Source organism: Somniosus microcephalus, chromosome 12 (genome assembly GCF_052327205.1).
Source record: "Somniosus microcephalus isolate GS21.2 chromosome 12, FLI_Smic_1.0, whole genome shotgun sequence".
Classification (NCBI taxonomy): Eukaryota; Metazoa; Chordata; class Chondrichthyes; order Squaliformes; family Somniosidae; genus Somniosus; species Somniosus microcephalus.
The window spans coordinates 66175192-66189782 of record NC_140998.1 but is presented as its reverse complement, the minus strand read 5'-3'; the positions used below and the strand labels follow the sequence as shown (position 1 = coordinate 66189782).

Below are 14591 nucleotides of genomic sequence, written 5' to 3'. Positions count from 1 at the left end.
CTGTAGCTGCTGCCAAGTCCATTGTTAATTAATGATGATGGATTGAATGTAACAATTGCTTCTGAAATGTTAATGAAACCTTCACGACTATATAATAATCATTTTTATTTAAACCCAACTTGTGAAGTTTTTTTTCTCTGACTGTGGTGTACCTTCCTCTCACCCGCTTTATCTCAAAATCAGGAGTGCAGGTGGACAGCCTCATCTAAGGTCTCCAAAAGCTGCTCTGTGACCATCAGCTGCAAGGTGCCAGAAGAGCAGCACAGGATATTATTGTCTTCTCATTTTCCTTCCTGCCCTTGGGGCTATGCCCAGCAGAGTTGTGATAACTTCTTAGACAGCCTGACTGAATCAGGAACTCAATTCACAATTCACAATTCAAATCGCTTTATTGGCATGATAAGTTACATCTTATGTTGCCAAAGCATCAAAATACATTTATGGTTTACCACATAAACGCAGTTCTATTCATACAGTGTATAAACAGGTATATCCCTGAGTGTATAAATATACATTCGCATTGTTTATATATATTCTTTTCTTAGTTTACTGGTTGGCTCTCTGTTCATGGCAAGCTGTAACATAGCGTGCCGCCAGTGTTATACAGCTTCTCTCCTCTCCCAGTAGGAATGGGAGTTTTTGGTTGTCATTCAGATTTCTGAAATCAGGGCATATTTGTGAGAATCTTTGGTAGAAATTCTCCCTGATGCCCTGATATTTTCCACAAGCTGTGAGGAAGTGCATCTCTGTCTCCACCACTCCCTGACTGCAGTGCGAGCATATCCTGCCCTCTCTTGGCAGCCTGGTCTGCCTGTGTCTGCCTTTTTCGATCGCTAGGCTATGTTCGCTAAGTCTGTACCTTGTCAAGGTTCTTCTCAGTTTGTTATCCTTTACCATGGTCAGGTAATCAGCTATGTTGTATTGTCTGTTTAGGGCCAAGTAGCAATTGAGTTTGCTTTGGGTTTTTGTTGTTTCTGCCCAATATGTCAGATATTTTTCCTTTTGCTTAGCGACGATTGTGTTGGGTCGAATTCTTTGTGTTACCCTGTCACTGTCCTGGGGCTGGTTATTGTTAGTATTGTTAGTAGTTACTTCACTGAGTCCCAGGACTAGTTGACTGAGGGTATTCTTCTTTATGGTCAGCTCTTGGCATTTCAGGGCGTCGTAGTGATAGCATTGGGGATTGCTCATTTGTAGGTGATTCCAAAATTTGGTGGCTCTTTTTTGGATAGTGATTATTAATGGATATTGGCCTAGTTCCGCCCTGCATGCATTGTTTACTGTTTTCCTTTGAGTCCGGAGGATACTTTTACAGAATTCTGCATGTAGGATCTCAATTGGGTGTTTGTCCCATTTTGCAAATTCTTGTTGAGTTATACCTCACTGCCATAGAGTGCAATTGGTTCAATTACTGATTTGAAAATTTTGAGCCAAATGCTAATTGGGATTTCTATTTGGATTGATTTTTTGATGGCATAGAAAGCCCTTCTTGCTTTCTCTTTCAGTTCATTCACAGCCAGTTTGAAGTTTCCCGTAGAACTGATTTTTAAGCCCAAGTATGTGTAGTTAGTGGTTTGTTCAATTTTGGTTGTTCCTACTGTGAAATTTATTTTGGGTCCCTGATGTTTGGATCTTTGCTGGAACACAAGGACTTTGGTTTTTTGGGGATTTATTGTCAGGGCCCAAGTCTGGCAGTACGACTCCAGCAGGTCCAGGTTTTGCTGTAGCCCCTCTTTAGTAGGTGACAGCAGAACCAGGTCGTCTGCATAGAGGAGGAATTTAACCTTGGATTCATATAGGGTGAGGCCGGGTGCTGTAGATTGTTCAAGTAGTTTTGCCAATCCATTTATGTAAATATTAAAGAGTGTCGGTGAGATTGGCGAGCCCTGCGTCACCCCCCGCCCCTGTGGGAAGTATTTTGTTTGTTTGTCTCCAATTTTAACTGCACATTTGTTGTTTGTATACATTGATTTAATTACATCATATGTTTTCCCTCCTACCCCACTTTCGATAAGTTTCAGGAATAAACCGTCATGCCAGATGGAGTCGAAAGCCTTCTGGAAATCTACAAAGCATGCGTAGATTTTGCTTTTGTTATGGTGAACGTGTTTGTCAATTAGGGTCTGTAGGGTGAAGATATGATCGGATGTTCTATAGTTTGGCAGGAATCCAATTTGGCTTTTACTCAAGACATTGTGCTCCTCAAGGAAGTTTATAAGTCTTTTGTTTATGATGCTACAGAATACCTTCCCCAGGTTACTGTTTACACAGATGCCTCGATAGTTGTTTGGGTCGATTTTGTCCCCACTTTTGTATATGGGCGTTATGAGTCCTTTGTTCCAGATATCAGGGAAATAACCGACACTCAGAACCAAGTTGAAGAGTTTTAGGATAGCCAGTTTCATTTTGTTGTCTGTGTGTTTAATCATCTCGTTTAGTATGCCGTCTGTCCCGCAGGCTTTTCCTGGTCGCAGGTCCTTGAGTTTTTCAAGAAGTTCTTTTTCTGTTATTATGGCGTCCAGCGGGTTTTGGTTATCTTTTATGGCCATTTCTAGCTTTTCCAGTTTTTTGCATATTTGGTGTTGCTCTGGTCTTAGTGTGTTTTTCTGGTATAATTTTTCAAAGTGGTTTACCCATGTGTCCCCATTTTGAATGGCCAAATCGTCGTGTTGTTTTTTGTGTAGTGTTTTCAAGTTTTCCCAGAAACAATTCCACCAAGTGGCGAGTGTTTGGGGAAGTGATTCCAGCAATTTCATCTGCACAAAGCATTTAGATAATGAACTGACTCACAATAATATTTCTGTGTCAACAATGGTTTTACTTCATACACATAAAGAACAAACCTGCATTTATATAGCGTCGTTCACATCCTGAGGACATTCCAAAGTACTTTACAGCCAATGAATTAGTTTTGAAGTGTACAATGTTGGTTCTCTCTTTTTTGGGGCATTGATGTGTATGAAACATGGATGCATAATTTGTAGCCCTACATTCGAATGAGTCTTGATCGAGATTTCTTACGACAAAAAAAATCCAGTTTACACAAATTGCACAACATACCAGACTAATTAAAAATAACTTGCATTTTTATACTGCCTTTAACGTAGAAGAACATCCCACATGGAAGGGTAATAAAAAAAATAGATGTCGAGCCAAAGAAAATGTTCGGAGGGGTGACTAAAAGCTTGGTCAAACAGGTGGGTTTTAAGGAGGAGAGGGAGGTGGAGAGCCAGAGGGGTTTAGGAGGAATTCCAGAGCATAGGGCCTAGGTGACACAGCTGCCAATGGTGGGGTGAAGGGGGGGAATGTACAAAAGGCCAGAGTCGGTGAGGTGAGGTTGAAGAAGAGGGATTCTAAGTCTGGAGTAGTTTACGGAAATCATGAGGGGTGAGGCTGTGAAGCATGGTGAGAATTTTAAATTGGAGATATTCAGGGACATGGGGTTATTGTAGGTCAGCAATGACAGGGGTGATATATAAGCGGGACTTGATGTGGGATACGATGCGGTCAGCAGAGTTTTGGATGAGTTGAAGTTTAGGGAAGGTGGAGCTTGGGAAGGTAGCCAGGAGAGCATTGGAATAATTGAGGCTGGAGGTGACAAAAGCATGGATGAGGGTTTCAGCAATAGACGGGCTGAGGTATGTGTGGACACAGGCACTGTTACCGAGGTGGAAGGAGGCAGTCTTTGTGATGTAGAAGACACAAGGTTGGAAGCTTGGTGTTGAATTGAAGGCTCAGGTTGCGAACTGTGTGGTTCAACTTGAAACAGTGGCCAGAGAGGGGATGTAACTGGTGGTTGGTCCTGGGGCCTAAGATGATGGCTTCAGTCTTTCCAGTGTTTAACTGGAGGAAAGTGTGGCTCATCCAAGACTGGATGTTGGATAAGCAAATGACTACACAGAGGCAGTGGAGTGTTCGAGAGAGGCAGTGGAAAGGTAGAGCCGGATGTCGCAGTGTACATTGTGGAATAACGGTGCCAAGGTCACTATGTATATGAAGAAGAGGATTAATCGTGAATTTCTCAAGCCAATACTCTGTGAATAATATTGGGGAAAATATCGGTGATCTCGTTACTTATTCTAGAGGCTCAGTGCAGTTGGAAGAGGGGATGACTTTTCAGGCTACAGAAGACATATGAGGAATCCATGTTGTAGGATATTACTGGTTGGGTTACAACAAATAAAATTGAGGGCAACAGCCGTGAAAGATAAGATTTATGAGAGAATTTTTTACTGGGGTCACTGGGTAGCGCCCCTAATATGGTGGGGTAAAGCTTACTGCTCTGTTCCTGCTCCCGATCTGATAAAACCGCACAGCCTGCCAGCTCTTTCCACCGGTAAACTTCCTACTGCTTCTCCAGCCAGGACCGCCCTCCATTTTGGGCACTGGGTTTCAGTGTTACTGTAGCCAACTGGGAAGAAAACCCAACCCCAGTGGCAGGTCTACCCCTCCATTTTATCTTCATCACAAACAGGATTTTTTTCTTCATTCTCATGGTATCATCAAGGCAAGTTTTCCCCTTTTCTTCATGTGCTTAACCTGATGCCTGCAGTCGAGGGGACAGGCCCAAGGGCTGCTTTCAGGCCATCCCCAATACTTCTTACAGCCATTTAAGAAACCGTGCCAGAGACCACCTGGGCACCACTTTACTCTCTCATTTTCACCCTCGGCAGGGAGCTGCCACAGCTTCCACCCCGGACCTCAACGCTCGATTCAAGCATAGGTCAGGAACTGAGCGTGAGCCCACGTCCATTCTCATTTTGTGGTATTGAGCGCGCGTGTGTTTACTCAACAACCCCATAACTTCCAAAGCGTATTTTTTTTGACATTATTTTTGGCTACTTTCATTTAATAGCTGGTCCAGTGCAGCAGTCAGGCAAACAAGCTCCCCCCTCTACCCTGTCCCCAGATCAGGTACAATGGCAGGCACAATTAATGTAGGCATTGGAGCCAGCAGGATTATAGAGACACAGCTTCTTCAGTCTGTTCACTTCAAAATGGGGTCCAGGAGGGGTAGCAGGAATAATACTCCATTTGCCCCTAATTTACAGGTAGTTTTTTAAAATTAAATGCTTTATTTGGAAAATTATTAGTGGTTGCATCACAATATTTATGATTCCTAACAAATGAATGAGTTTGTCTGATTAGGGGTAGAGCCCACTTGCCAAATGGTTTGTTCTGAATGGTCCTGACTGTTCTATTTACAGCAGCATGTTCATCTACAGAGGAGTCCTGGCAAGCGGCCATCACTCAGCAGCACTGCTGATTTCTTTGCTCTGAATTAACAACTAACACACAAGCAAAGAAGATTTTCAAAAGGCACGCATTGATCCTGTGCTGAGGGAAAATGACATCCCCCTGGTAAATGGCAAACCCTTAACAAGCCACAATGTCACTATTTTAATTAATGTGCTTGATAAGACAATGAGCCAGAAGATATTGAAGAACTTCAAAGGCCTGTTTGCAAGCGTGTTTGTTCCTGGCTGTGATGTAAAGGATCAAAAGCACAAAGAAAGTAACATATAAAGCTATCGTAGAGAATGGTTGTGTAGAAAGTCATGGGGGGAGAAATTCATTATAGCCCCGTTTGGGGCACTAACTTTTAAAAGTTGAAAAAATTAGCGGCAGACGCTAATGCTTCTCAACTTTTAAAATATTCGGTTTTGCGCTCCAGGAAGGAAGTGAAGCGCTAAATCAAGCACTTCACTTCCTGGAGCGCAACAGGCAGCAGGCAGGGCGGTAGGTGCACACTGGGCCGTGCAGCGCTGCCGCGTTAGAAGGCTCCTTCCCTCCCTTAAAGGGAAAGGCCATCGCTGCAGGCTCTGCAAGGGGAAACCTTACCTGGTCCCCGACGGCAGCTGCGATCTGACCCGATCAGCCCGATGCACTGCAGCAGAGTGCCGGGCTGATCGAGCACTGGGGAAAAAAAGCTTAAAAACAAGAGAACGAGCATTTGATTTTTTTTCCCCTACCTCGGCCACCTCGCCTTTAAGTACCCCCCCCCACCCCGAAGCGATCGGCCTCCCGATGAACGCCTCCTGCAGCTGCCGGTGTTGTCGCCCGGCGATGCTGCAGGGGGCGAAACCGAAGTTCAGGTCAGGGGCACAAAATGCGCACGGCAATGATGTCACGATCTCCGGGCGAAGGAGATCGGGGCGCAACGCCATACCGCCGCCGCAAACCTCCCACCGAATTTAGCAGGAGCCGATATTCTCACCGCGCCCGGGCGGTAAGTGCTTAGCACCCCGTTATCGCCCCCCGGAGGCGCAAAGATACCCAATTTCTCCCCCATGGTTTTAATTCTTCCATGGATGATATTTCAGAGCCGATGATGTTTAATCCTGAAATTGGCATTGTTTAGAATTGCAATTGGCAGGTTTTAGACAGATTGAAATGGAAGTGTGCTGTTTATATCCAATTTTCTAGGATTAGTTCATTTGCATAGTTCCAGTTGCAGATGTGGAAGGGTATAGGGATCCCAGTAGTTGGAGTGGAAAATTCCATGCAACTTACTTTTAACGGCATGAACAAAATTGAAGGGAAATGTCAGAATGGAGGACAGAAGTTCTGAAAGCCTTTGGAAAGGATCAGAAGACATCTCGACCTATTAGCAAATTTTACCTATGGGGGAGGGGCTAAGAAGTGACAGACAGAAATCACAGAAACAGAATCACAGAAACCCCACAGTGCAGATAGAGGCCATTTCGGCCCATCGAGCCTGCACTGACACATATCCCACCCGATCCCCGTAACCCCTACACCAACACATATCCCACCCTATCCCTGTAACCCCACGTATTTAATCCCCCTAACACTAAGGGTCAATTTATCATAGCCAATCAACCTAACCCGCACATCTTTGGACTGTGGGAGGAAACTGGAGCACCCGGAGAAAACCCACGCAAACACGGGGAGAATGTGCAAACTCCACACAGACAGTCGCCCGAGGCCGGATTCGAACCCAGGTCTCTGGCGCTGTGAGGCAACAGTGCTAACCACTATGCCACCGTGCTGCCAAATGAAGGGAAAGGCAACCCAAGTCTGCAGACAAGTGATATTACATAATATTTACAGCACTGAAACAGGCCATTCGGCCCAACAGGTCCATGTTGGTGCTTATGCTCCACACGCGCCTCCTTCCACCCTTCTTCACCCCATCAACATATCCTTACATTCCTTTCTCCCTCATGCGTTTATCTCGCTTCCACTAAAATGCATCTACGCTATTCACCTCAACTACTCCTTGTGATAGCGAGTTCCACATTCTAACCACTTTCTGGGTAAAGAAGATTTTCCTGAATTCCCTATTGGTTTTATTCGTGACTATCATATAATTATGACCCCTAGTTCTGGTCTCACCTGTAAGCGGAAACATCTTCTCCATGTCTACCTATCAAACCCTTTCTTAATCACAGAATCACAGAAACCCCACAGTGCAGATAGAGGCCATTTCGGCCCATCGAGCCTGCACCGACACATATCCCACCCGATCCCCGTAACCCCTACACCAACACATATCCCACCCTATCCCCGTAACCCCACGTATTTAATCCCCCTAACACTAAGGGTCAATTTATCACAGCCAATCAACCTAACCCGCACATCTTTGGACTGTGGGAGGAAACCCACGCAAACACGGGGAGAATGTGCAAACTCCACACAGATAGTCACCCGAGGCCGGATTCGAACCCGTCTTAAAGACCTCTATCAGGTTACCCCTCAATCTTCTCTTTTCTAGAGGAAACAGCCCCAGCCTGTTCAATCTTTTTTGATAGGTTCTGCTATCATTATACAGTAGTAAATCTTTTTTGATACAACAACTCAGCCCTCAATTCCCTGTTTTGTAGCTGCTATAGGGGAGGTAGTGTTGTAAGAGGGGCTTGTGAGAAAGGTGTCTGTCTGTGACACTCCATAGCACAATCCCCATGGATTGACTGCAAGGAAATCGAACCACGTTACAGACCACAGCTGACCACGACTCTCACTGGATGTGCCGACCCAATTCTGTATGGTGGCAGTAGGAGTCCTTCCAGCAAATAGCACAGTTCTACAACTGGGTGTCTAATGACCCAAACTCTGTAAAGACAGTTCCCCAAGGCCATTTCCAAGTAGGTGTGCCAGAGCCTGCAGATATGGTTGGTGGTATCTCGGCAGGTCCAGCCAATCAGGGTATATTTGCTGTTGATCACAAGCCTTCTTTAATGCAATGCCACTGAAAACTCCACATATTGTGATTGCTTCTGAGGCAACATCCAAAAATAAAGTTAGGCAGGTATTCATATACCTTAGCAATACCATTGGATCTGCTCTCACAGCTTTCTTTGCAAAGAAAAGCCTTCTCATGCACCAACTGTCTGCCAAAGTAAGGCATGTTTACCTCTGTCTGCAGATGGGTTCACCTCTTGTTCAAACTGACTTGCTTGACATGCCTTTGTTGGTCCTCTCAAACATCCTAGATACGGGATTCCCATTGCTGCTAGCAATGCTGCTGCGGCAGAAATTCCTTTACAAGAATTGGCTCAAAGGCTGTAAGTGCCAGCAGAGAGGGAAAAAAAATCAGAAAAATGATTTTTTTAAAATGGGTGAAATACACTTAATATTACGGTGTCCTTTTCATGACCTTTGTTTTACTTACCACTGCCTAGCAACCCTGACTATCTATTTCATGGAGGTGTGATTTATATCTGACATCTTACATACCAGAATGGCAGAAAATGACACGCAGGATGGACAGCCCCCAAGTAAATACTTAAATAAAGTACCTGTCTTTTTGAGGTGGATAGTACTGATATCCCTGGTCCCTCATCCCTTGGAAACTAAATCAGTAGTATGGAATTCCTGCCTATTTTTTGCTACCCGATTGACACCACTACAATGGATGGCTGGCAGAGGAAAGTACAGGCTTTGTTCTTAAAAGTGAGATCATAAAAAAACAAACATATTAGGGCAGAAATTACTGTTGACAGTATAAATCATGTGAACACTTACTATGTGTGTATCAAATTCCTCTCCCTGCTATTTTAACAGAGATGGTAAAATAAACAGGTTAATGTTTCTGTTAAAGTAGCAAAGAGAGGAATTTGATGCCGTGTGTTCAACATTCATAAGACAACATTACCCTGCCATCCTTTAATTTTGCTAATAATTTTCATAATTTAAAAATGAATCATCTACCTTTGTAAAACATTTACCACATATGCACACAATAAACCTATATGGATATATTGACATATATTAAAGTCTTGCATCTTGTGCATGTCGTGACATCTCAGACATTACACAACGTTTCACACGTTGGCCTCGATTTTCATTGGGCCGTGAGGCGGACGGGGGGTTAAAATCGCAAAAACTGGGGGTCGGGACCCCCCGCCTGGTTCCCGCCTCCACGCCATTTTAACCTAGGTGTGTCTGATTGACCCGATTCAGTCCCGCCTGCAACAGGCGGGACTGGTCTTTAGGGCCCTTAAACAGCACTGATTGGCCTTTATAATCCCATTTTAACAGGCCCTTGCCTGTTTAACCCTTTTCCCTCATAAAACGCGCCTGGTGGGGATCACGCCTGTGAAACCTGGCATGAACACTATTGGCTTGCTGACTATCAGCTGCAGGCCCAACATTAAAGAGGATATTTGATCAGTCATCATTTGCAGGTGGCAGGACTTTGTTGTCTTAGGTCTGGGGGAACTTTTACCAGGCCTAGCCACACCTGCGGAAGGTTGCAGCCTCACACACTTCTCCAGTGTGACCTCCTGCGAGACTCTTCTCGCCACCCTCACTCAGCACTTCCTCAACTGAGGCACCTACCAGAAGCATGGGAGGCCTTTTTTTCCTTCCCCTCTTGGCATTAGAGGACCTCCAGCCCCATTCGTGAAATGACACATGCCACAACTGCAGAAGTTGCCATCAGAATTTTTATGAAAAACACACAACTGATGGCATTTTCACAAAATACACAGCATTTCACCCAAGTGACTACCCTTGTGACTATTTGTGCAGAATTTTCCTCTTACGCGTGCTCCTACGTAGTGGTTCCCCTGTGGCTTCAGCAGATGTGGAGGCCACTTGCTCACTTTCCTGCTGCTCCTGTCTCGACACCTTTGGCAGGCGTCCTCTGGGATGGCGAGCCTGTGAGGGCTCGCCAGCAGTCTGCTGCTCCTGCGGCTGTGCAGGGGTTGAGACCTCTATCTCCTTTGGGTGTGTACTCCGGCGGGGCACTGACCGAGGGCTCTGCAGTGGCATGGAAGTGTGAGCGCTTGGAGAGGAGCCCCCACTTCCTTGAGGTCTGCCACCAACCTTCCTCTCATGGGTCAGGTCCCCCTCAGTGCCTGCAAGTGGCTTGAGAGCAGCTTGCTGCACATCAGGGGGGCCATGGGGACCCGTATCTGCACTGGCAGTCCTACTCAGAAGGACTTCCATGAAGGTCTGGTTTCTCTGTTCAATAGATGCCCATCGCTCCTCAAGAGATGTCATTCTATTCTGAACACTCACCATGTTTTCCATACCCTGGCGACTAACCTCCTCCATGGCCGTAGCCCTCCTCTCCTCTACCGTAGCCAACCTTACCACGGAGGCAGCAATCATTTCCACGTAGGTAGCCGTCCTTTCCGTGTTGATGCGTTCATGCGCCAATGACTCCACAAAGGCTCTGCTCATGTTCGCTATGGACTCCTCCATTCGCTCCACACTCACAGCGACCCTAGAGACAAAACCTGCCAGAGACTCCTGCATCTGTGCCTGGAGTTCCATCACCTCTGATCTTATGGATGGACCCAGAGGCAGAGGGTCGACATGCAGCTGAGCCGAGCTGGCAGAGTACTGCGCCCTCCGACGAGGACTCTCCACTGCTGTCCCTGTCTCCACAATCTGCTGATGCTCACTTGTGAGCTGTGATACACCAGGTGACAACTCTACTCTATGTCCCGAAGGTCCCACCGAGGTGTGAGTGTCTGCGCTGGTGCTGGGTGCGCTTATTTCTGCTGACGCTGCGCCCTCAGAGGTTGCAGATTCCTCTGAGGAGTCTGGCTGCTCAGGCTCTTCCTCCTGCACAGTAAGGACGGGGGCTCTCAATGGTCCTGTGGGGGAGTCAAGGAAAAAGTTAGAGATGTGATGCCAAGGTTACATGCACATTGAATTTTGCAGATGATCATAAGTCCATATGATGTAGCTTCAGAATCATTATCAGCGACTCATGCAATGCCAATGAGAGAGATGGAAAACTATTCTGTCACCAGGTTGCGGGGATGCTCCTGCCTGTCCTTCCCCAACGTCCACATCTCGGTCAGCCCCGGCAATCTCCAGGATGCCTTCCTCCCAGGGGGTGAGCTGGGCTAATGAGGGCGGCCCTCCTCCTGTCCTGGCTCGCTCTCTCCTGTTGTGAGCTCTCTTTTCCTGCAATGAGGGAGACAAGTGGAGGTTGAGTGAGAATAAAGGAGTGAGTGCAGAGATTGCATAGCGTAGATACTTAGAAGGAGACAAAGATGGCGTGAGGTTGCAATACCAAGGGCCCTCCCTGTGTGTTGTCAGTTGTGGTCAAAGCATCAGAGTGAGAGGGAGTGCGAGGGCTGCATGGTGGCATAGTTCTGTGAATGTGAGCATAGAGAGAGAGGGAATGGGTAAGGGTGCATGGATGTGAGTGTCTAGTGGGATGTGCAGGAAGAGATTGCTAAAACTGAGTGCTGGTGAGGAAAGGCAATGGGGATCAGATTGAGGGTGATGGAAACATCATACAGTACTTACTTTTCCAGTGCGAAGAAAGTCATGGAATCTTTTCCTGCACTGCAACCACGTTCTTCATGTGAGCCCCAAGCAGTTGACTTGACCTGCCACCTCTAGCCACACAGCCTTGGTCTGGCTGGGAGGCCTCTTCCTCCCTGAAGAAGGAAAGAGGACCTCCCTGTGGGCCCTAGCACCATCCAGTAATGCCTGTAGTGAAGCCTCATCAAATTTGGGCGCAGATCTGGCCCTCCCGCTGGCCGTTCCTCCTGCAGGCTCCTGTGCCATCTTAATGTTGAAGGTTGGAAGCCTGCAGAGGAAGCAAGGCTTGCTGTGGACCTTAAAAGCAGCAGCAATGATGACGTCATATTCTGCGACTTTCTGACTGGAAATACTCAATTGCCAAGGCTTCCCACACGCTGGAAATCAATTGGCCAATTGTGTTAAATTTGCATCAATCTCACAGACCCATTTACAATCGTGTCGGAATCACTAAATTCAGGGAACCCGCCAATTCCCCGCACCTGGGATAAAATCGACCCCGTTGTTTCCGATACAAAACAATCTGGAAAAAAAAATTTGAGAAAAGAGAAAGAAAGACAGTAATTTCTTGCTGGTTTTCTGACCTTTGGAAGGACCCAAAGAAATAGAGGCAAATACTAATCTACAGAAAAATGATTACTTTCTAACACACCTGAAGATGTACCTAACATCAGGTTATGCCTATTTGCATACTTGTGGCTTCAAAGGTACAGACAAGGTTACACAAAGCTCCACCTTAGAAGCAGATTAATACATTGTGAAGTACATGGCATAATTCTGTTCTTATCTGTATCACATAGTGTACTATTCTTGTTCTTATCTGGCTTACCGTGCACAATGCCATAGGAGATTCTCCATAAATCATTATTTAAAGAGTTGACCCATGCCCGTTCAACTCACTTTTTTTCATTCAGTCATCAAGAGTATTAACCCAAGTTCCGTACACACACAAGTGCTTAATAATTGCCTTGAACAGCCAAAGTGAATTGGCAGTCCATTTCTACCTGGTTTAACAATTACATCCCAATACTTCGTTTTTTTTACAAGATAATATTACAAATGAGCCTCCCTTTGCTATTGTTTAAGGAAAAATTTCAAAGCAGGTTTGCAAATGGAGCAAAAAAGGCACAAAGGAAAAATCCAATTTCTAATATCTCTATATTTGCTACTATTGCAACAAATATTGTAAAAGTGTCATGGTCAGAATGAACTGCATGGCAGCCTGTTTCACAAAGGTGTTATAGGGTGTTTGTTTTAACTGGTCCTGTTGTTAGCTGCTAATGTTATTGGTTAATGATTTTTGGATTCTAGTGTTTCATCCAGTTTTTGTTGGGGTATCCAGGCTGCCCAACTTGAGTTTCACCTAAACTGCTGGCTTAGTTCTGGCCATTTCACACACCATCCAATGATATTAATACAAGCCCTTAGGTTATCACTCCTGATTCAGAAAGAACTCATTTATAGTATCTTCTGCTATTTTGTAGAATTTCGCCTTCATTGTTGAACCAAAGCTGAATTCTGACCAATATGTCCATCTAGTCAATTTGGTTCATCATGGCTATCTCACCAATGTGTGTTTCTTGAATGTTATCTAAAATCTGAAAAAAAATTAAATAATAATTTTTACCTTGAGATAATGCAACCTGGAAATAATCCTCACTGCTCAGACACTCACCACTTTAGATTTATCAATCTTTCCATGGTAAACCAGAAAAATAAAGCCATGTGTAATGTTGAATTCATGGGTTAAATACTTGCAGTACTGTTTGTGTTTTCTTTTTAGGAGAAATAAACCACAATGTCAAATAACTTAAATGAATATTTAGAAAGTATTACTCTTATTATGATTTTGTTTAAAAGTCAGAATATGTAACATTAAAGAACAGAACATGTTTTTGTGTTAACTCTCCTTCCTTTGCGCATGAACTTTTAAGAAGGTGAGCTCTGAAATTATACTCTGGGATAATAATAGGTATGAAAGCTTACAAATGCTTAAAGCATCCATCTCAAATTCCACTCTGCTATATTGGCAAAGACATTAACCCATTTATTTTAAAGTGGGTGTTGCCTCCACTAAAATAGCAGAGAGAGGAATGTCAGACAAGCAAATTAAGCACTTGCTTCGATTATCCCACCACTTAATTTCAAGGCTGTAATTTTTTTGTAGAACAGAACCAGCAGTTCCGAACAATATAGCAAAGTAACTTTCCCCCTTAGAGTATTAATCTCCTAAGTGAAAACAAATGAAAAAGTTACAACCATTGCATTCTAGAGATTTGACTTCATTTACTGCAAGAACATGAGGAACATTTACTCTATAGAGGGTAGTAATATGTTGTTTGCTTGCTTTGCAGCAAGACCCTTAGTGCAAGCCCTGCCATTAAGGCCTACAGTTAACAATGGAACTGTACTACCAAAGAAGGGAAGTGGCTCTCTGCCATCTCCATCTGGAGTCAGGAAGGATACGTCACCAGCAACCAAAAGGTGAGAATGGAATCAGGCAAAAAAGCAGCAGGTACTATTTATAACCTTTATTATATCCCTCAGATACCCTCATAATACCTCTACGTCCTAAACTTCTTCTCCATGTCCCAAAAGCATCCCTTTATATCTCTAAGGACACAAGAATTATATCTACTATATCATCAAATAATAGCACCATTATACAGTACTCCATACAATAGTCTGTTATGCCAGATTATATGATGTATTATGTCCCATTATATATTATACATTCTATCATATTGCACAACTCCCGTTATATACTGTACTTTGTCATACTTAATTTTAAGCTTGGTATAGTTTGCTTTAGGTTTATTCTGGGGATTCTTTCTGTC

General features: G+C 44.5%; 1 protein-coding gene across 11 annotated transcripts in view; it reads left to right on the top strand.

Annotated features, from left to right (window-relative positions):
• Positions 1–14591, top strand: part of eml1 (EMAP like 1) — a 310966-nt gene that overhangs the window by 211016 nt on the left and 85359 nt on the right. For 10 of the 11 annotated variants that reach the window (XM_086003007.1, XM_086003002.1, XM_086003006.1 and 7 more), the window contains one exon: positions 14109–14238. In XM_086003007.1, coding sequence (XP_085859133.1) covers positions 14109–14238 — 130 coding nt within the window. Of the gene's footprint in view, positions 1–5207; positions 5362–14108; positions 14239–14591 lie in introns of all 11 variants that reach the window. The other variant, XM_086003011.1, reaches the window with a different exon arrangement.